We start from the raw sequence: 22,315 nt of genomic DNA, 5'->3' as shown, positions 1-22,315 counted from the left end.
TTAAGCGACTGCCTTCGGCTCAGGTCATGATCCTGGAGTCCCGGTATCGAGTCCCACATCGGGCTTCCTGCTCAGCAGGGAGTCTGCTTCTCCCTCTGACCCTCTTCCCTCTTGTGCTTTCTATCTCTCATTCTCTCTCTCTCTCAAATAAATAAATAAAATCTTAAAAAAAAAAAAGATGTTCTTGCTTTGTTTGTGATGTTGAGGGGAGAGCATTCGGTCTTTCATCACAGAGGCAGATTTTTTTGTAGATGTTCTGTCAATTCATGGGGGATATTGGCCTGTAGGTTTTTTGTATTGTCTTGGTCTGATATCAGAGTAATTATAGCTTCATAACATTAATTGGGAAGTGTTCCCTCCTTTTCTTTTTCTAGAAGAGAGTGTGTAGAATTGGTGTTAATTCTTTTTTAAATGTTTGATAGCCTTCTTTAGTGAAACAATCTGGGCCTGGAGGTTTCTTTTTTGGAGTTTTAAAATTCCAGATTTAATTTCCTTAATAGTTATGTGGCTATTAATATTATTTCTTATTGGATGAATTGTGGTAATGGGTTGCTTGGTGATCCATTCCTTCCCAGTTGTTAAATTTATGTGTATAGAGTTGTATTCCCTTTATTATCGTTTTGATGTCTTCAGGGTCTGTAATGATGTTCCCTGTAACATTCCTCATAGGGTTAATTTGTGTCTTCTTCCTTTCTTGGTCCATTTTGCTAGAAGTTTGTCAATTTCATCTTTTCAAAGAACCAGCTTTAGTTCATTGATTTTTTTTCTGTATTGTTTTCATATTTAAATATAATTTATTTATGATCTTACCTTTATTTATTTATTTATTTTTTGCTTGTTCTCAGTTTCTTTTGCTCTTCTTTTTCTCAGTTTTTGAGGGTAGACCCTAGATCACTGATTTGAGACTTTTCCTCCTTTCTAATAAATATATGGACTTGGTGGTGTAAATTTCCCTCACAACATGGCTTTAGCTGTGTCCCACAAATTTGGGTGTGTTGTATTTTAATTTTCATTTTACCTTTATTTTTTAAAGAGCTATGTTAAATCTCAGTTGATAGTCAGGTTTTCAGACTTTTTTTTTTTTTTTAAGAGAAGAGAACATCAAGACTTAGGGAAGTTTCATATTTTGCTCAAGGAATTACAGCTGGTGATGGTGAGATCTGCTCTTGGCCATATTGTTTCTGCCACTGTCTCCAGCATGTCCCTTATTAGTAATTGCATAAGTGTTATGATTCAAGAGATCTTGACTGTATAGTTATTTATTGCTGACTGCAATAGTAGATCTTGAAATAACGTTGACTGCCTTTTCCTTTCTCCTGAGAAAAGCACTTGGAATTTCCTGCTTTTCCAGATTATCCTTACCAAAAGTTTTAAATGGTGTCTGAATTTTTCAACTTTTATCTGCATTTGTGATTTCTTCTTTCAGCTGTAATGCTTCTGAGCTCTTTTATGTTTCTTTTTTAGTTATCCTTCAGTGAAGAGAATGTATCTTAGAGGCTTTCCTCATTTGTTTTATTTTCTATTTCGAAGTTGTGATTCTTAATTTTCTACTTTCATGTCCTGGAATTAATTACCACCTCAGTGCCTTGTGTATTTCCATTTCTCCATCTGGAGAAACATCCTTTTTTCCCACTGATCCAGATCCTATAATCATTATAGGATAATGAAAGACCAGGTTCCTGTCCCACCTTCTCTGAAGCTTTCCCAGAGAATCCTAATCTTGACAATCTGTCATACTGCTCATTTGCCACTTAGTTATATGCTACTTTGTAGTACCTCCTAACTTATGTTTTGTATTGTTACTTAATTTTTTGCATCAGTTAAGTTTTAATGAGCCTTGCATTTCCCCCCTCTATTAAATGATCTGTCTTCAGGAAGAGCAACCTTTAATACTCTTTGTATCCTTCATAGCCATGATTATATATTGTTGAGGACAGATGTTGATTATTCTTTATATGGAAAATAAGTTCACCTTGAATCATTTTATTCTTGTTGAATGTTAAATGCAGAAATTATAAATTCTTACAGGCAGCCAGGAGCTATTTCTTGGTCTACATTTATGCTTTCATGAAGCTCCACCTTCCACCAGCCTGGACACAGATAATGTCATACCTTTTAGGCATTCCCAGACCGGTTTTGATCCTAACAAAGTCCCAGACTACCTATTTGTATTGGTATGTACGTATGTATATATATATATATGTATATATTTAATTTAGTGTGTGGGAGAAGAGGAAGGACAGTACTTTTAAAATTTTATATTTTACTACAGAATAGATTTCCTCTCTTCAGGAATACGTATCAACCCCCATTTTTAACCGTACTAAGTCTGATTTTCTCTGCTTAAGATATTAAGTACTCCTAATACAAAATACCTGATTTTCAAAGCTCTCTCAATGAGAACTTTGATTTTACACTTTCTTCTCATATCTGGAAGGAAGTTTGATGCTTTATTTCAAAAATTTATTTAACACCTTGTAATATTTGTATCTACTACTGATTTGAAGATCACTGAAATAGGAATCACATTTCTTATAGTCTCAGTAACATAAATAAAAGATGAAAAACTCATTTTAAATACCTTAAAAATAAATATCATTTTGTAGACTGGGACATAGCACTTAGACTTTGTTAGTATTACTTTTAGTAAATATGCGTATTTTGTTCCAATATTCTTCCCATCTTTGAAATTTTGTCTTTGGCAGTTAATTTGAAATTAACTGCTTTCTTTGTATTTCTCAGCAAGTCTTGAGATTTTTCACTGAGGATTTAGCTGAAACAGTTCATTCCAGAACATGACATTTTGAAGGTGAATTTTGTTTGCCAACCTTATGTATTTTGGCACCCCCTTTTCCTTGTTTGCTTTGCTTAAATAATGCCGCATCAACTGTACAGGTTTCCCTTTGGCTACCTACAAACCTTATTATCATAGATGAATGAAGGTGTGTGATTACAGTTTTACCTAGTTAGAAAAGTCTTGAGTCCTGGATTTTCTGCAACAGTGCCAGTTATCTTTCTAAGTACCATGATCCCTTTAGACCTTGTGTTTGGAGAAACATGGTTACCATATTCTCTCAGTAATAACCATGAATTGACTACATTGGGAAGTCTAGAATTTTCAGATTCCTTTCAGTCTGTTTTTTCAGACACTAGACAGTTTTAAATTATGGAGTAAATAAATTGTTAGGGCAAATTTTAAAAAATGAACCGGGTATTGAGACTAGAAAGGAAGGTAAAGTCAAACAGCATGTGAAAGATTTTTGAAATTCACCCTTGGGGATATATAAACTGAGGAGAATGACCCTAGGCTTTAGAATTTCACTCCCACTTCTTTCTGTTACAAGGGAAGATGCTTGGAGACTCAGGTGAGAGAAAGTGGTAGTTTCTCTGATAAGAATAGGGGAGAGCTAAGGCTATAGAGTCTCTGTTAGAGGAGAGGGATGAAGATACACCCTCTCAGCCATGTTCCATTTAAGGCTGTCCCACATCTTTTTCCATTTAAAGAATCCTACATACTCTGATGTCTAGGCCTGAGACAACTGACAGAAAAGTATACAGCAGTGTAGTGGAGCTTGCATAGTAATCATTTCGTTAACAAAAGTTGTGCTCCAAAATCCTTATGACCAGAAGTAGAAATTATATAGGAGGCCTAGGGTTATTTGCTGGGATGTCAGACCAGAGTAATATATTAAATTGAAATATAAACTAAAATGATGCTGTATGTTGAACAAAGTAATATATACATAGGAAGAAGACGGGGCTATGGTTAGGGGAAAGGAGAAGAGACAGTTGTGTTTGAGATTTGGGTGTGGGGTGAGACCAGGATGACCCAGCCCTGCAGGTCCTTGCCAGGTATGATGGGTGCCCCAGCCCCTTCAAGCTAGTTTTAAGCAGCCTAGTGTCACATGACCAAGGGCTTTACCAAAGGGAAGATGGGAGAATCGTCAGACATCTCTGATCTCCTTTCCCCTCTCCTCTTAAGAACCAGGTCAAGTTTATCCTACTTTCTGTGTGGGCTATGCTTATAGAGACACTAAGGAGTCCTGTTGTTCTGGTTAGCCTTATATGTGTAGAAAGATATTTTGTGAGTCATCTGTATGCTTTTTTTTTTTTTTAAAGATTTTATTTATTTTTTGACAGGGAACACAAGCAGGGGGAGCGGGAGACGGAGAAGCAGGCTTCCCACTAAGCAGGGAGCCCGATGCGGGGCTTGGTCCCAGGACCCTGGGATCATGACCTGAGCCGAAGGCAGACGCTTAATGACTGAGCCACCCAGGCACCCTTGTATGCTGTTTTTTTCATAGACAAATATAAGTTGTGCACAGCAATATTTTGCCTAGTTGTATGTATACTCTATAGCTGGAACATTACTTTGAGCTGTGGATTAAGCCAGAATCGCTCGAATGATTTTTGAAAATCAAAAGATGTCTTTGTTATAAAGGAGTTTTGTTTTAAGAGGTATTGTTAACTAGGGTGGTCCTGTATATGTGGATGAGAAATTGTCCTCTTTGACAAATTCATAGCTAGTACTGCTCAGTATGCAGAGCAGTGAGTCAGGGCTTCAAAAACAAAGACATTGAATTATCCCCTACCTCCAGTATGATCTTCAGCATTTTCCCATTTATACTGCATGAAATCCACCTACTAAAAAGTCTTTTCTTCTCTTGTGAAAGTATAGCTACCTCTGAGAAGTCAGTGGGTAAGTATAGCTAGCTCTGGAAAGTCAGTGGGTCACTTTGCTAACATCTAGTGAGGTCTCGGGAATCCAGAAAGGGAATCCATTAGGAGTGAATACAGTTTTGATTTAGGGCCAGATTGGGGCAAGAGACTGGAGTGGGAAAGACAGCATGGGAGAGTGCTGCAAAAGCAAGGTGGGAAAAGACAAAATGGCAAACATGTCCTGTGTCATGGTTTACCTAGAGTAGTAGTTCTCAACCTTTTATTTTCGTTATTGCCCCTTAAGGTGAAAAATTAAATTTAAATCAAATTTTGTTAATAGATTTAATTAATCTTTTAAAATTAATCTAATTAATTGAATAACTTTAAGTTCTCCCTGATAAGAGGAATTCAATACCATTCTTTTAGGTAGGCTGGGCTTAGGAGGGTTACAAACCATTGACTTTGGGGTTTTTCATGCCCCAAGGACTGATTTCCACCACCTTTCTGTGGGTTAGGTAATATCTCCATTACAAATGCATGACCTAGAGTTGGTCTTTCTAGGAAGAGGGCAGCAAATATGCTTTCTTCTTAGTTAGCTGCTGGATTTGAAAACTTAGTCTCAGACTGTAAATTGTTTGTATATCATAGGTAAATAAATAAGGCATTTGTGAACCTACTCAGGACCTGAACTCCATTTATAATATTGTTTCTGTGGAAACTGTATTCTAAATTCAAGAAGCTTATTACTAAAATGAACTTTTGGAAAATACAACCTATTTGTAAGATTATGATTTGTACTAGTTTTAAGTTATAGTGAAGACTTTGCAAAAGTTCAATATTGAGCTAAAGAAGAGATGGCCATAGAAGAACTGGCTGGATATTTTAGGTAGGAAGAAGATTCAGTATCTCAGACTCAGTCTGTATACTCAATCTTAAAATAGCATGAGATGCCTTTTAATTGTATTTACTAATATGAAAAAATTCCCTTTAAATTTTTTAGGTATAGTTGTAACAAACTAAAGGGAACTTTAGCCATTACTTTCAACTTCTTTGGACATATTTTTACTTCTTTTAGTGGTCTAATCTCTAAAGATCTTTGCAAACATTAAAGTATTCAAGATATGTTTTTACATTTTTTTCCCTAAAGATTTATTTATTTATTTGGCAGAGAGAGAGAGAGAGCATGAGCAGGAGGGGCAGAGGGAGAGAGAATCTCAAGCACACTCTGTGCTGAGTGTGGAGCCCAACTGGGCTCAGGCCTGGATCCCATGACCCTGAGATCATGACCTGAGCGGAAAATAAGAGTCGAATGCTTAACCGACTGAGCCACCCAGGTGCCCCTTAAGATATATTTTTATATGGATTTCTCCTTTGCTGCTTTGAGTATATCCACCGGGATAATTGAATGCCACCAAATGCTAAGGTGCTTTCAGTGTGACAGGTACTTAGGTTATATTATCACATTTATCCTCCTAACCCCAGGAACTCAATACTGTTATTCCATTTTGGGAGGATGAGGGTTAACTTTCTTAAATTTTACTGAGAAATCTTTTTTTTTTTTTTTAAAGATTTTATTTACTCACTTGAGAGAGAGGCAGAGTGAGAGAGAGAGAACACAAGTGGGGTGAGGGGCAGAGGGTAGCAGGGAGCCCTATGCAAGGCTCAATCCCAGGACTCCAGGATCATGACCTGAGCCAAAGGCAGACACCCAACTGACTGAGCCACCCAGGCACCCCCAGAGAAATCTTGTTTTGTTCATGTTGTCATTGTACCTCCTTGTCCCAGACCCTCATACAGGGCTTTGGCAGTTACTTTGTCCTCCAGCAGTTTGCATCTGTTGCCACCATAAGCAGTTAATTCTAACAGCCTTCTTAAGCCATACGTTTATACTGATGTCATGTTAACTCCTCTACTGTGACATGGACCATTGAGATCATTTCTAGGGCTCTCTCTTTTGGGAGAAGATAGGCTGCTTGTCATATAGTAACAGAGATTCTATTGTATAGAAAAATATAATTTACAGTTTCCACATAATTCTGAGAGCCAAAAGAACCTAATGCTGAATTGTAATTTGAACAATTGGAGAAAATATTTTAATCTCCTTTTGCCTTTGCTTATTTTGGTGTATATTTACTTTTTTATTGCTGCTTACAAATACGTTGTCTTAATTAGTTTAGATAATTAGTTTATCCTCAGATATTTTAAGTTTTGTTAGCTACTGCTTTCCTGTGTATTGATTACTTATGTTTAGTTAGAAAATTTTGTTATAGCTTCATGAGTTAAGTTTTTTTGTTGAGATATAATATATGTGTAGTGAAATTTACTCTTTTTTTAATATAAAGTTCCATGAGTTTTGATGAACACATACAGTTGTGTAACTACAACCATAACCAAAGATATAGAACAGTTCTATCACTGTCCAACCCCCTATTCCTTTGTGCTTCTTTGTAGTCTTCCTCCTAATCTCTGACAATCACTGATCAGTTTTCTGCCCCAATTGTTTTGCCTTTACCAGAGTGTCCTGTGTATGGAATTACCATAGCTTTTGAGCTGGCTTCTTTCACTGAATGTAATACTTCTGAGATTTGTCCCTGTTGTTGCATGTTCCTTTTTATTGCTGAGTATGAGCCGATTGTATGGATGTGTCACAATTGAGTTTGTTCATTCTTTCTCCATTTGAGGAACATTTGGGCTGTTTCCAGTTTTAACAGTTTTGAATGAAGTTACCAGTTACTTCACATACAGGTTTTTATATGAATATAATTTTTCATTTCATCTGGGTTGATATCTAGGAGTAAGATTGCTGAGTGGAATCGTGTTTATTTAATTTAAGAAACTGTCAAACTGTTTTCCAAAATGTTTGTACCAATTTGTATTTCCATCAATACTGACTGAGAGCCCTTGTTGCTCTGCATCTTTACTGGTGTCAATTTTTTAAAAAGTCATTTTGATAGGTATGTAGTGATATCTCGTGATTTATTTGGCTTTACCTAATGACTGATGATGTTGAGCATCTTGTCATGTGCTTATTTGCCATCCCTATATTCTTGGTGAAGTGTGTGTTCAAAACTTTTCCCATTTTTTAAGTTAAGTTATTGTGTAATTATTGAGTTGTACAAGTTTTAAATATATATGTATTTCTCATATAAGTCCTTTATGAGATAAATGACTTACAAATGTGTTGTCAAAGTATGTGTCTTGTGTTTTCATTCTCTTAACAGTGTGTTTTGAAGAGCAGAAGTTTTTTAGTTTGTTAGGTTCAATTTATCATTTTTTCTTTATGGATCAGGCTTTTGGTGTTGTAGCTAAGAAATTTTTGTCTAACCTAAAGGCCACAAAGTTTTAGGTCTACAATCTATTTTGAGCTAATTTTTGTATATAGTACAAGGTTCCCTTTTTTTTTTTTTTGCATATGGGAGTCCAATTGTTTCAGCACCATTTTTTAAAAAGACTTTCCTTTCTCCATTGAACTGTATTTGCACCTTATTGGAAATCTACCCCTCTCCCCCTTTGTGCTTTGACTGCTCTGGATCACATCACTCTCTTCCCTTCATAACACTGACCACACTGTGCTTTCCTCTTTAACTGCCTTCTCTTCACTAAGCTCCTTGAAAGAAGGAACTTTTATATGGAATTGAGGATGGAAAGGGTATCCAGGCAGAGGGAATGACAGTTGCAAAGGGTCTACCTGTGGTGGGGTGGGGCTTTGGCATGTCTGAAAACATGCCCAAAGTGGGGGCATCAAGAACAAGATGAAGCTGGAGAGAGAGAGATAGCCGGTGGTCAAATCCTGTAGGTCCTTAGAGAGCCATGGTACCAAAGGAGAGTATGGCCCAGGGCAAAAGGATTGCCCTACAGAGGGAACAGGGCATCATCACAGCATGATATTCCTCTTTGTCAGTATAGATGAAAGAAGAATAATAAAAATTTTCACTTATTGCTTGTGTCATGTTCCACAGTTCCCTAGAGAGTTCAGCCCACTGCTTTTCTTAGGTTAAGATGGATTAAGCCTTCCTTATGTATTTGTTAATTTAGTCAGAATATAGTAATATTTTACCAATTTTACATGTGACCAAACTTCCCAGAGGGGATTTGTGGGAGCTTTGTTTCAAGGCTTACTGTCATTAATGGACACCCCTTGTAGTATGGAACCTATTATCATAGCATATGCTTTATGCCTGTCTTCCCTTAACTGGAATGGAAACTTCCTGATGGCCAGGACTTTTTTCTATTTTGTACCTGTACCTAGGACAGTTCCTCGAACATAGTAGTCACTCAATATATACCTGTTGAATAAATGCATTTTTATAGATATTTGAAAAATACTTATTTCTTTTTTTCTTTTAGTCTTTGTTAAATTCACTTAAGTGAAGGGGCGCCTGGGTGGCTCAGTCGTTAAGTGTCTGTCTTCGACTCAGGTCGTGATCCTGGGGTCTTGGGATTGAGCCCCAAATCGGGCTCCCTGCTCAGCAGGAAGCCTTCTTCTCCCTCTCCCACTCCCCCTGCTTATGTTCCCTCTCTCGCTGCCTCTCTCTCTGTCAAATAAATAAATAAAATCTTAAAAAAAAACACACTTAAGTGATAATATTAATGGATATCAAGAAAAAAAGACTCAGACTCCGTATATGCTTGTTCATATACGTAAATAACTTGTAACCATGGTGTCAATACAGTCTTAAATTCTTATTTTGCCACTTAATATCACATCATATCATTTCTCTTAATTTTCGTAATTATTGCTTCCAACTTTTGTAATAATATTGTCCGTAGTCAATATTTCAATGTAGACTTTTATGCAACTTTTCCCTTTTTTTTAAACATTTCTTTTTCTGACTTATAAAAATGGAAACTACCTTCTAAACTGCAGCCTGTTAGTAGTAATACAGTATTAACTATGTTCAGTCTAAAAAGTAAGCCTGACTGGCTAAGTGACTTTGGCTAAGTTTTTAGTGCTCTAAAATGTAGAACTACCAATATGGATGAATTCCAGTCTTAGAGAATCAGTGGAAACTTCAAGAGAAATGGGAATTACCACTGTATTTTTAATAATCATGTAAAAATTACCCTAGATTAATTATATACTTGACTAAGGATTTGGGTGATTAGACTCTCTCTGAGGGATCCAGAGTGCCCATGAGAACCTTAAACTCAGTATTTCTAAAATTTCATCAAACCTCTGCTGATTTGTCTCATTTTCTTTCCTGCCTCACAGTAGTATCTACCAAATTACCTTAGGTCAAGACACTTGAAGGTGGCAGGGCTTCACTCTAAGGCAGAGTGGATGTCCAGCCCCCTGTTGCCTTGTGCAGGCTCACCTTTTGTGTCCTCCTTGCACTTAACCTTAAGCCTCCTTAGGCTTAAATGATAATGAGCTTACTGCTGTTTTCCAACCCTTCCAACTGCTGTTTTCCAACCATTCCAAGTATACTTGCATGTTTGCACACATCAGTTCCTCTACTTTCTTTTCCCATTTGCTAGGAGTATTTGTATTTCTCTTTCAAGTCTTTGCTCAAGCCTTTTCTTGGCAGTGTCTTCTCTGACCGTGCAGGGTTCATTATACCCTTGAGCTACTGTTGTGTCCTGTCCATGAGTTGGAAGACTGTTTTCTCACTGTACTAAAATTTAAATTGCAGGGATATTTGACTTACTCATTTTTGATCCTCAATGCCTGGCGTTTGTTACTCTGTCCTGGAAATGGAAGGCCTTTTAGTAAGTATTGTGTGTATTTGTGGAACAAATAAAAAGCAGTTGTGTATTGATAGTCTTCACACTGATTCCTCAGTATTCTTTTTTCCGCAGGTATTCCTTGTCAATTTTAAGTCTTTTTAATGAGTTTCTTCTGCCTTCCCCCCTTTTTCAGCTCCTTTTCCCATTTGCTTTTTCTGGGTTAAATAAATGACTTAAAATTTGATTGGCTTTTTTATCACCTAGTCTGCATGGAACATACTCTCTCTCCCAGGAATTCAAGCTGTCTACTTTTCATTTAAATAAGCCTTGAGATATAGTTCCAAGAAGTCTTTTCACATCAACTAGCAGTTTTGTTGTGCCTTTCCTTACTTCCCTTTGTCTGAGCGTGCAGTTTCCATGACTCATTCTTCATTCTCCAACACATCACATACTTTTTCCTCATTGCTTGCTCATAGGTATGCAGTCATAAAATTGAGTTGAAAGAGACCTTAGAAGATCATTATTTTTGCTTCCCACTCAGTGCAGGAATTGGCTCTACTGTTTGCCTAGTTGATGACTATGTCACTGTTTGACTCCCCCCCCACGGGTGGGGGGCCAGTAGCTGAATCCTTCCACTCTTGCTAGGCAGCCCTAGTCCTTCAGTAATTTCTCCTCACTGTGTCAGATTGGCCTCTCTAGTCCTTTCATGCAATTCTAATTTTTCCCTGGGGATTCGTTTCCCTAAAACAGACTATGGATGTTTGAATATACTTTGCTGTCCCTTTATGGAGAAGTAGGCTAAGGATGTTGGGAAAAAGTCAGATTGCCTTGACTCACACAGTGCTAGAAAGTAATTTTTAGAAGGCTTAAAAACTTATGTGTAAGACATGAAACCCTAAAAGAACTTGGAAAAAATTTAGATGCATTTTTTTAAGCTTCAGGGTGTGAAAAGATTTTTTAATCTTTACATTTATGGAAGAAACCATAAAGGAAAGGATTGATAGATTAGGCTCTATGAAAATTGAAAAGGTCAGTGACAGATCAGGAGAAGATATTTGTAATACACATGACAAGCACAGAATTATATCCAACAGCTTTTGTAAATAAGAGGAGCACAAAAGGGATACCCTGATAGAGCAAATGGGGGAAAACATGAACTGATGACTGATGAAAATATGCTGAAAAAAATGTCCAAAATACTGGACATCAAATTAAGATGTCAGTGTTTGCCTATCAAATTGACAAACACTTAAAAAGTGTTACTATCCTGTATTGATGACTACATAATGAAATGAACATACAAATTTTGTTTTTTGGTTTTTTTTTTTGAACATACTAAATGTGAGCAGGTGTAGCCTTTTTGAGGGGCAGTTTGGCAATATGTTCATACCTTTGACCAGTAATTATATTCTAGGAATTTATCATGAGGAAATTATCAAATGTACGAAATGATTGATGCTTATACAGGTATGTCCCTTTGGATCCTCCAGGAATCAGATGCTGAAGTTAGGAGTGTTAGAGGTAGATTGGGGGTAGGAGGTAGGGAGGTGAGGTAATGCCTATGAAAGAGAAAGGGAGAGGAAGCCGGACTGGAAAGGAAAAGCCTTCAGGCTCTGGTGCAGTTGCAGATAGCTGTGATAAGAAGCTGGGAAGCTAGAACCTGGTGGAGAGAGCCTCAGAAGCCATGCAGGTCTGGCAGTCTGGCCAACCCAGTAGAAAGCTCTCTGACAGACTGTTAGGGCTGCCCACCTAGCACAGAAGGGGCCAGGCCCTGACACCCTCACTGTGCTCTGGCCTGGGCTAGGGGCTGCCAGGGAGGAATGGTCTCTGGTGGAATACTGTGCAGATCCTGAAGGCTCCGCAGCTGGAGGCTGTCAGCCAGCTTCATTCTTTGTAATCGTAGGGCAAGTTCCTGCTAGATGGGAGATCTAAGTAGTGTACCACAAGAGGGATGTTCGTTGTAGTGTTATTAAAAAATGGCACAATTAGAAATGGTATTTTTCCCTATAATAAACATAATATACTCCCATTTCTAAAGGGAGGAAAGTAATTTTAAAATAAATTGCATTTATTATTTTAAGAAGCCTTCTATTACTGTAAGCTTTTGTTAAGCTTGATACCCCTATTACATGAACCACTCTCAAGAATTTCCATGTCCTGATCTTTTGAGGCTGAATATTAGACTTTGTAGTTATCCTCTAATTTTTATATTTATTGGACATGATGGTAACATTGAGGTGATATTTTGATGGGACTTTGACTGCCCTGGGGGAGATCCAGGCAGGACACAGGAGGCTGCTGTGTTGCTTTGCCTTACACTATCCAGTCTTACTGGTTTCAGTTGAATTCTTTTTTTCCCTGGGTTGTAATTAGCATCCACTTCTAGAATCAGGTAATGTTATTACTTGTTTTTAGTAAAAGTTTAGATCAACACTTTATTTTAAAGTTTCCTTAACCTGAAGAGTTAATAAAATAATTTTAAATAATGAGTTTGTGGAATCTTTCAAAGTTTTATTTTAAGCCAAAGAACTCTGTCCTCTTGAAACCCATAAAATAGACCCAGGTAATTATTTTGACCACTCTCTGCTTTTCATTCTCTTACTTTTTTTTTTTTTTTCCCTCTTAACTCTAGGGGACAGCAGGGAACAATTTGAAAACTTTGGTTCTATTTCTTGGATTAATTTTATAAAGAAAAAAATTGTGGGACAGTAAAGTTAAAATGAAGCTATGGTAAAGCCAAGTCACATTTCTGTCTCTCTAAGGCTCATTGTTATACCTAGAAGAGAGGGGCAGTTTCAAGAATGTTTACAAGTAAGGAAACTTCTTATCTGAGGTCCTATTGTGAAAGAATCACCAAATGTTTTCCATAATTGGCTGATAGGAAAAAGGCCATCTACTGTATGTCTCCCAAAGGACCCCAGAACAAAATGTGTGCCACCAATGTTGTATTTCCCATACTCCCTAAACTGAAATTGTGTAGAAAGTAGGGCACCCATCTCTTCCTCCAGCTACCCCAAAATGTTATGGCACTTTTTTCTATGATTCATTATATATTACAACTTAAAAAAAAGTGTGTTAGAGTTTGCCAGGAGTTAAAGGTACTGTATTTTTCCCCCTGTAGGTGGTGTGTGTATAGATTTAAATATATATATGTTTGTGTATGATATGTATATATATTTAAAATAAAGTAAAAACCTTAGAAAAAGCAAACAGTAATCAAGTGTGGGTGGTGATTTTGTTAGTCTTCCTTGGAATGAGATTGATCAATGACTTTGTTTCTCTGAGGTAAGTTCTTACGATTAAGGGCTCTGTGGGACCCCAGTACCCAGCACAGTGATTTACACATAGTAAGTGATCATTGATATTGCAGACTGGAATTCCACTTCCAAAGTTTTTTTTTTTTTTTTAATTTAGGGTTTGCCACTAGAGGGACTTGGTCAGCTCTTGTCCCCTTGTTATTTTACCTTCAGTAATGTCTTGTTAATTTGTTAAAAACTTTATTCTAAAACTTGTTTTGGAAATTCGACTAGTCAGGTAGTGGCAGGGGAAAAATTAAAAACAACTATTTTTAGTACTTCTGTGTGACTCATTCATACTTCCTGATCAAAACATTTATCCACAGAGATATTAAGTAGACTATTTTGGCAGGTATTCAGAAACACAGAAAATGAACAATCAAAAGCAGATCTTTGAAATGAACTTACATAAATGACAGAAATATCACCTAGGTTTTATTAGTCAAAATTTAGTGATGAACTAATACAAAACCTATCCTGTTTCTTAAGCAATTTTTTTTTAAAGATTTTATTTATTTATTTGACAGAGACACAGCGAGAGAGGGAATACAAGCAGGGGTAGTGGGAGAGGGAGAAGCAGGCTTCCCACTGAGCAGGGAGCTCGACCCTCGGGTCATGACCTGAGCCAAAGGCAGATGCTTAACGACTGAGCCACCCAGGCGCCCCTAAGCAAATTTTACTTATCACCCAAATTGCTTACTAAGCAAGTATTTAACAAAAATATGCTAGTCATTATATTAAAACTATGAAGCTGCTTTCTTAACCATAATTTTTTTGACATCAGGAAGTAGCACTAGGCATGGAATGTTCTACTCTCTTACTCAGTTTAAGGCAAGGCTCTGAACAGGGCCCCCAAACAGTTATTTTTTTTGGCACTTTTTGCCTTTACCAACAAGTCAGACTCTTGAGATGGACACTTCAAAATTCCTCAATCAGCTACTCATCTGTTGTACCTAATTGTTTTCTCAGCCTCATTTATGACCTCATTCATAACTACAGCAGGAGACCAATGAACTTTTTTTTTCCCCACCAAACTCTTATATTCACTATTTTCTTTCTCCAGATACTAAGTTCTACCTCCCTCTGGTACTCAGGGATTTTTTTTTCTATCCTAAATGCTACCTTTTCTCTTGCTATATATGCCACTTTTCCTGACTCGTTGCAATATCATTGTCTTCTCTGAAAACTGCTCTGGCCTGTAATGATCTCTTTCTCCACATCTCCATAACTACCACTGCTCTTTTCCCTTAGCTCTCACTTTTCTTTCTGGCATAGGAGAGGGACATGAGCTACTGCCTACGTGTCACACAATGACTAGGGGCAAGGGAGCTGGCTGGGGGGAGTAAGGTGAAGTATATATAGTTAAAAAAAAACAAAACCTTAAGCCAATTTGATGTGCTTATGTATTTTTCACTTTTTTAAATTGTGAAAATACAGCCAGTACCTAAGTGTTCATCACAGAATTCTTGTTGCGTGCTTTATATAAGGACATCTTCCAATTGACAAGAGTCATTTCATGTTGAAACAATGTGTTCAGTTGGGTACTCAGGATTTGGAAACACTGTATATGTAGTGATTAAGTCACAAGGCCAGCTTCAATAGCTTATATTATTCAGAATGTACAGAGGGAGATTGTTGTTAGTATTCTGTAAAATCCAGTCATGATACATACCTGTGTATCTGTGAGATTGCACTCACAATCCCAGTGTGTGTGTGTGTGTGTGTGTGTGTGTGTGTGTGTATGTGTGGTGGGGGAGCACTTGAAGGTGCCAAAAGCACTACTCTCTTGCTGCAGTGCTAAGGTTCTCCCTTTCATCATACATGTGGTCAAAGCTGTTCATTGAAGCATAGTTTATTGTAATTAAAGACTAGGGACTGCTTAAATAAAGATAGAGATCCACATATATTGTCATATATAAAACAATACTATACTACTGAAGGAATGAAGTAGACCTGCATAACAGTGAAACAGTCTCTGTGAGAGATTAAGGGGAAACACCACAATGCAGAGCAATAGGCCACTACCATTCTTATAAATTAAGACACCTGCATATTCACATATGCTCATACATGCATGGTCTGTCTCTGCAAGGATACATAGGTCTGCTGAGGTACTAGTAAATCAAGGGTAGGAGAGGAACTCATTTTGCACTGTTTTCTTACTGGCACTGTTTACATTTTTCTTACTACAACCATATGAATGCTACTTTTTAAAAAATGCCACAGTTCCTTAGTATCTTGTGCTGCCCTGAAAAGTAGGATAGCAACTTTTGAGGCAGCATTGCTTTGAAATTCCCACTTCTCTTTTACTTCTCTTCCCCCATTCCTCACTGTCGCAAACAGTGAATTTTTGTTTGGTTTGTAGGTTGGGACAGTAGTGGAAGGAACATCAGCTTTGCAGGCAGATCAGACCTGTGTCTACAGCTTACTGGCTTTTATGACTTGGGGTATGTTAACCTTTCAGAATCCTAATTTTCTCATGTAGGCTGTCGGAATGAGAATATGTATAGCTCAGAAAATAAGAAATTACTTAAAAATATGTACTTAATGAGCTATGTAATGATTGGCATATAACAGGAACCCTATAAATGATAATTATTTCTATTTTAATTGGATAACTAAGGGACTTGTTCACATTTTTAAATACCTGTTTTCCTAACTCTACTGAAATTGGATCATTAACATTTGTATTTACCCTGGCATGCTCCTGGGGAATATACCTAATTTTGAGTATCTTCTTGGCTCCTAGAATATTTTTTTAGTGAAATAGCTTATTTTCCCTTTTTAATCCTGTAAAGTCTTTTGTTTTTTTAATTTTTAATTTAAATTCAATTTAATTAACATATAGTTTATTATTAGTTTCAGAGGTAGAATTTAATGATCCATCAGTTGCCTCTAACAACCAGTGCTCATTCCATCAAGTGTCCTCCTTAAAGACCCAACACCCCAGTTACCCCATCCTCCCCTCCATCAACCCTCAGTTTGTTTCCTGTGGTTAAGAGTCTCTTACGGTTTGTCTCCCTCTCTGATTATGTCTTACTTTATTTTTCCCTCCCTCCTCCATGCTCCTTTGTTTTGTTTCTTAAATTCCATGTATGAATGAAATCATATGATAATTGTCTTTCTCTGATTGACTTAATTCATTTAGCATAATACCCTCTAGTTCCATCCATGTCTATATATATATGTACAATGTGTATATATATACATATATATGTATATATATACACACATCACACACACATCACATCTTATGTATATGTGTATATGTGTTCTTTATCCATTCATCTGTCGATAGACATCTGGGCTCTTTCCATAGTTTGGCTATTGTGGACATTGCTGCTATAAACATCGGGGTGCATGTGCCCCTTTGAATCACTATGTTTGTATCCTTTGGATAAATACCTAGTAGTGTAATTGCTGGGTCGTAAGGTAGCTCTATTTGTAGCTTTTTGAGGAACCTCCATAATGTTTTCCATAGTGGTTGCACCAGTTTGCATTCCCACCAACGGTATAAGAGGGTTCCCCTTTCTCCGCATCCTCGCCAACATCTGGTGTTTTCTCAATTGTTCATTTAAGCCATTCTGACTGGTGTGTGGTGGTATTTCACACCTGTCAGGTGGTTTTGATTTATATTTTCCTGATGCTGAGTGATGTGGAGCATTTTTTCATGTGTCTGTTGGCCATTTTTATGTCTTTGGAGAAATGTCTGTTCATGTCTTCTGCCCATTTCCTGACTGGATTTTTTGGTTTTTTTGGGTGTTGAGTTTGATAAGTTCTTTAATGGATCTTGTATACTAGCCCTTTATCTGATAAGACATTTGCAAATATCTTCTCCCATTCCATAGGTTACCTTTTAGTTTTGTCAACTGTTTCCTTTGCTATGCAAAAGCTTTTTATCTTGATGAAGTCCCAGTAGTTCATTTTTGCTTTGTTTCCCTTGGCTTTGAAGACATATCTAATAAGTTGCGGTGGCTTAGGTCAAAGAGATTGCTGCCTGTGTTCTCCTCTAGGATTTTGATGGGTTCATGTCTCAAATTTAGGTTTTTCATCCATTTTTAGTTTATTTTTGTGTATGTTGTGAGAAAGTGGTCTGGTTTCAATCTTTTGCATGTCATGGTCTAATTTTCCCAACACCATTTGTTGAAGAGACTGTCTTTTATCCATTAGGTATTCTTTCCTGCCTTGTCGAAGATTAGTTGACTACAGAGTTGAGGGTCCATTTCTGGGTTTTCTGTTGTGTTCCATTGATCTATGTGTCTATTTTTCTGCCAGTACCATACTGTCTTGGTGATGACAGCTTTGTAATACAGCTTGAAGTGTGCAACTCTGATGCCTCCAGCTTCGGTTTTCTTTTTCAACATTCCTTTGGCTATCTGGGGTCTTTTCTGGTTCCCACTGTAAAGTCTTCTAAATAAAAGTCATGTTCTTTGTCTTTCTGGATGTAAATGGGGGTTTACTCTTTTATAGTATTTTTGCATATTTGGGTAAGTATGTTGACTATAAATTATATGTTGAATATTTTATATTATTTACTTTTGCATATATTTATCCAGCAGGAAAACCATGTTTTAAGCATGAGTCAGTTGTATAGATTGCAAGACAAAACTTGGTGATAATGATAATATTAGAATTCCTCTTTAACATAGATATGTTATTTAGATATAAGGTTTTCTGGAGTAATATCTGTTTTAATTTTTTTTTCTTTTTCAGCTCTATCAGTCTCACATGCCAACAAAAACAACTTGTCTGTCCTCACAAGTATCTGATGATGAACAGAAAGTGAGTATATCTTTTAAATAGATCCATATTGTACTCTGCATACCTCTAGGATTTCAAAATAACTACTAAGAGACCTGAAAGACTTTTGTTTGTACCTTGAATATAAATTAACTTTTATGTTGATTGAAATTAAAAATCAATAATGGATTGAATAGTTATTGAGTGTTTTCAGTGTCTCTTTCTTATGGGACATGAAGCAAATTAAAACTCTTAACTGCTTCCACAGCATTCAGTAGGAAGACTAGCACTGCCTTTGCTGGGCATACTTGTAGAACTTGGTGGATGGAGAGAACTCTTTTAATGACAGAGTGTAGGAAGTCGCTGGATGGCCCTGTCAGATGCCTTCCTGAGTGCGAGATCAACCCTTAAAGGTTCTTCTAAGTGTGCCTGCATAGGAGGGATGTGTTTTGGTAATTCATACTAAAATTTATATTTAAAAAGAGGGGTAAATTTAACTTGGTGAAAGGTGAGCTAATGATTCTTTAAATAGAAAATCGCAAATACAGGTTAAGCATCTGCCTTGGCTCAGGTCATGATCCCAGGGTCCTGAGACTGAGCCCCACATTGGGCTCCCTGCTCAGCGGAGAGCCTGCTTCTCTCTCTCCCTCTGCTGCTCCCTCTGCTTGTGCGCTCTCTCTGTCAGATAAATAAATAAAATCTTAAAAAAAAAAACAAAAATAAAAATCGCAAATATAAGCATGGGTAATTCAATAAGATTAAATGATTTTCTTAGTTTTGTGCCCATTAAGCCTCTTCTTGTTTTTCCCTCTTCCTTCACACGTGTTAAAGGCTCCATGGTTTTGATAAATTGTAGTTTGACCACCAAACTACTGTCCTTTTTATCTTTTTTTCACTCTTTGGTAATAATAGTCTGCCCCATCTTTATTTTATCACCTTGCAGACCTTTGGAATTACTCTTTATCTGCTTTCTAACACATTGCTCTGCTGAAACTGCTGTCATAGTCACTAATGCTTTAGTGACTAATCCACTGAATGGTCATTGCTTAATCCTCATTTTCTCTGGCCCCTCTTCTTCACTTTTGAAAAGCTTCTTTTAACATATCTTACAGTTTTAGAACTAGAAGGGATTCTGTAGATCATTTAGTTTGACTTTTATCTGATAAGCATGTGCTTTGTAAAAACTCTAGCAAGTATTACTCTAATCTTCTTGAATACTTTCATGACTGGGAAGCATAGTGTTTCTTCTCTCTCTTAATAATAAAGACAACATACTTACATGACTAAAAGGTATTCAAAAGGTAGAAAAGAGAATATAGCATACTAGTTTTCTATTGCCCTGTAACAAATTGCCATGAATTTAGTTGATTAAAATAACACCTATTTATTAGCTCATTGTTTTGTAGGTTAGAAAGTCAGGCCAGCACAGCTGGCCTCTCTGCTCAGGGTCTCACTCAGGATGTTGGCTGGCTAGGTTCTTATCTGAGGCTCCCCTTCCAAATTCTTCCAGGCTGTTGGCAGGATTCAGTTTCCTGATGGCTGGTTGCTATCAGCTCCTAGAGAACATTCTTTTTTTTGTTTTTTTTTTTAAGATTTTATTTATTTATTTGACAGAGAGAGACAGTGAGAGAGGGAACACAAGCAGGGGGAGTGGGAGAGGGAGAAGCAGGCTTCCTGCCAAGTAGGGAGCCCGATGCGGGGCTCGATCCCAGGACCCTGGGATCATGACCTGAGCGGAAGGCAGACACTTAATGACTGAGCCACCCAGGCGCCCCTAGAGAACATTCTTATGTCCTTGCCATTTAGCTCTCTGTCATCCATACAAGAGGGGAGAACCCAAATGTCAAATCCTCTTCAGGTTTCAAATCTCTTTCACCTGGAAGCTCCCAGTCCTTTTTAAGGGCTCACCTGATTAGGTCAGGCCCACCCAAGATAATCTCCCTTTCTCAGGTTAACTGATTTGTGACCTTAATTACATCTACACAGTCCCTTCATAGTAGCATCTAGATTAGTGTTTGATAAAAAAAAAAATAGAAGGTGTGGGTACACGAGGGGCCATCAATCTTGGGGTCCATGTTAGAATTTTACCCACCATATACAGTAAAAAGTGAATCTTTCTCACCTCTACCTCCCAGACCACTCCCTCCAAGTCCATTCCCCAGTAATAACCACTCTCAATAGTCTGTCACTACCCTTTGAAAGATTTTTATCCATATTCATATATATGAGAATATATGAAAAAATATACTTTTATTTTTTTAGTCAAATCACAGTAAATGCATCACTTAGTTTTTGAGACTTAACCATGTTGTGGCATATATCAGTAGTTTTGTATTCCATTGTATGGATATACTACATTTTATTTCTCCATTCACCAATTGTTGGATATTTGGGTTGTTTCTGGTTTTTAACTATTTGGACTAAGGCTGCCAAGAACATTCATGTGTATTTTTATTTATCTTGGGTACCTACAGGTAGAGTTTTTTGGTTGTATAGTAATGTGTATTTAACTTTATAAGAAACTGCCCACTTGTTATCCAAAGTGGCTATACCATTTTGCTTTCACACCAACAAATGTATCAGCCTTTTAAATTTTTAAATTTTAGCCATTTTGGTGGGTGTTCAGTGATATCTTACTATAGTTTTTTTTTAAGATTTTATTTATTTATTTTTGAGAAACAGAGAGAGAGAATGGGTGAGAGCGTGGTGGGGGCAGAGGGAGAAGCAGACTCCCCATTGAGCAGGGAGCCCGATGCGGGGTTTGATCCCAGGATCCTGGGATCATGACCTGAGCCAAAGGCAGACGCTTAACTGACTGAGCCACCCAGGCACCCATCTTACTGTAGTTTTAATTCACATTTCCCTAATAACCAGTACTGTTGAGCGCTCTCTCATTTGCTCATTGGCTATTTTGTTATCTTCTTTGTGAAGTTCTATTGGAGTCCTTACCCATTTTTTTAAAAAACTGGATTGTTATTAAATCATTTGAATTCTTCATGTATTCTGAATATAAGTGCTTTGTCATGTATATATCAAATATATAATATTTTCTTTCAATCTGATTTACATATTCCTTGATCGTGAGTTTTTAATTTTGATGAAGCAGACAAATAGATAATTAGATTGTCACAGTCCCACACTTCCTGGCGATTGTAGCTTTACCATTAGATAGTGTAAGTCCTTCAACTTTGTTCTTTTGCATAATTGTTGTAGTTGTTCTTAATCACCTACATTTCCATATAGATTTTAGAACCAGATTATCAGTTCCTATATTGATAGCATAGAGTTGAGTCTTGCTCTTTTATCCAGTCTGACAATTTCCTTCTTTTAACTGAAATGTTTAGACATTCATTGTCCAGAATGGTAGCCACTAGCCACATGAGGCTATTTAAATTTAAATCAGTTAAATAAAATTTAAAAATCATTTCCTCAGTTGGATTAGTCACATTTGAAGTCCTCAGTATCTGAATGTGGCTGGCTAGTGGGTCCCTGTTGCACAGCTCAGATGGAGAACACTTCTGCCATCATAGGAAGTTCTGTTGGTTATCACTGGTTTAGACCATTTACATTTAATTTAATTATAGATTTGGCTAGTTTAAGTCTGCCTGTTTGCTGCTATTTTCTTTGTCCCATTTGTTCTTTCATTTTTCTTTTTTCTATGCCTTTTGGATTAATATTTTTATGATTGCATTTCATCTTAACTATTGACTTATTGGCTATATCTCTTTGGTCTTTTATTTTTTTAGAATAGTAATTGGTGTAGGCTTTAATTTATCACACATATCTTCAAACGGTATTATACTTCATGTATAATATAGAAACCTTACAACAGTAGCTCTCCATTTCCTTTCCCATCTGTTTGCTGTCACTGTCATACATTCTGCATCTCTGTGATTACAGATTCTGCAATACATTCTTGTTGTTATTGCTTTAAACAATCATATTTTCAAGAA

At 37.0% G+C, this 22,315-nt stretch overlaps 1 protein-coding gene across 4 annotated transcripts in view; it reads left to right on the top strand.

Annotated features, from left to right (window-relative positions):
- SEPTIN10 (septin 10) overlaps window positions 1–22,315 on the top strand; it is a 57,610-nt gene that overhangs the window by 4,907 nt on the left and 30,388 nt on the right. For 2 of the 4 annotated variants that reach the window (XM_073897935.1, XM_073897936.1), the window contains exons 2-3: window positions 10,293–10,368; window positions 18,336–18,404. In XM_073897935.1, coding sequence (XP_073754036.1) covers window positions 10,324–10,368; window positions 18,336–18,404 — 114 coding nt within the window. In that variant the 5' untranslated portion in view covers window positions 10,293–10,323. Of the gene's footprint in view, window positions 1–10,292; window positions 10,369–16,049; window positions 16,070–18,335; window positions 18,405–22,315 lie in introns of those variants that run through there. The other 2 variants (XM_025869128.2, XM_025869129.2) reach the window with 2 other exon arrangements.

The sequence above is a fragment of the Callorhinus ursinus genome, unplaced genomic scaffold (assembly GCF_003265705.2).
Source record: "Callorhinus ursinus isolate GAN/ISIS: 27379988/994484 unplaced genomic scaffold, GSC_fseal_2.0 scaffold10, whole genome shotgun sequence".
Classification (NCBI taxonomy): Eukaryota; Metazoa; Chordata; class Mammalia; order Carnivora; family Otariidae; genus Callorhinus; species Callorhinus ursinus.
This window is presented reverse-complemented; position numbering and strand designations above follow the sequence as displayed.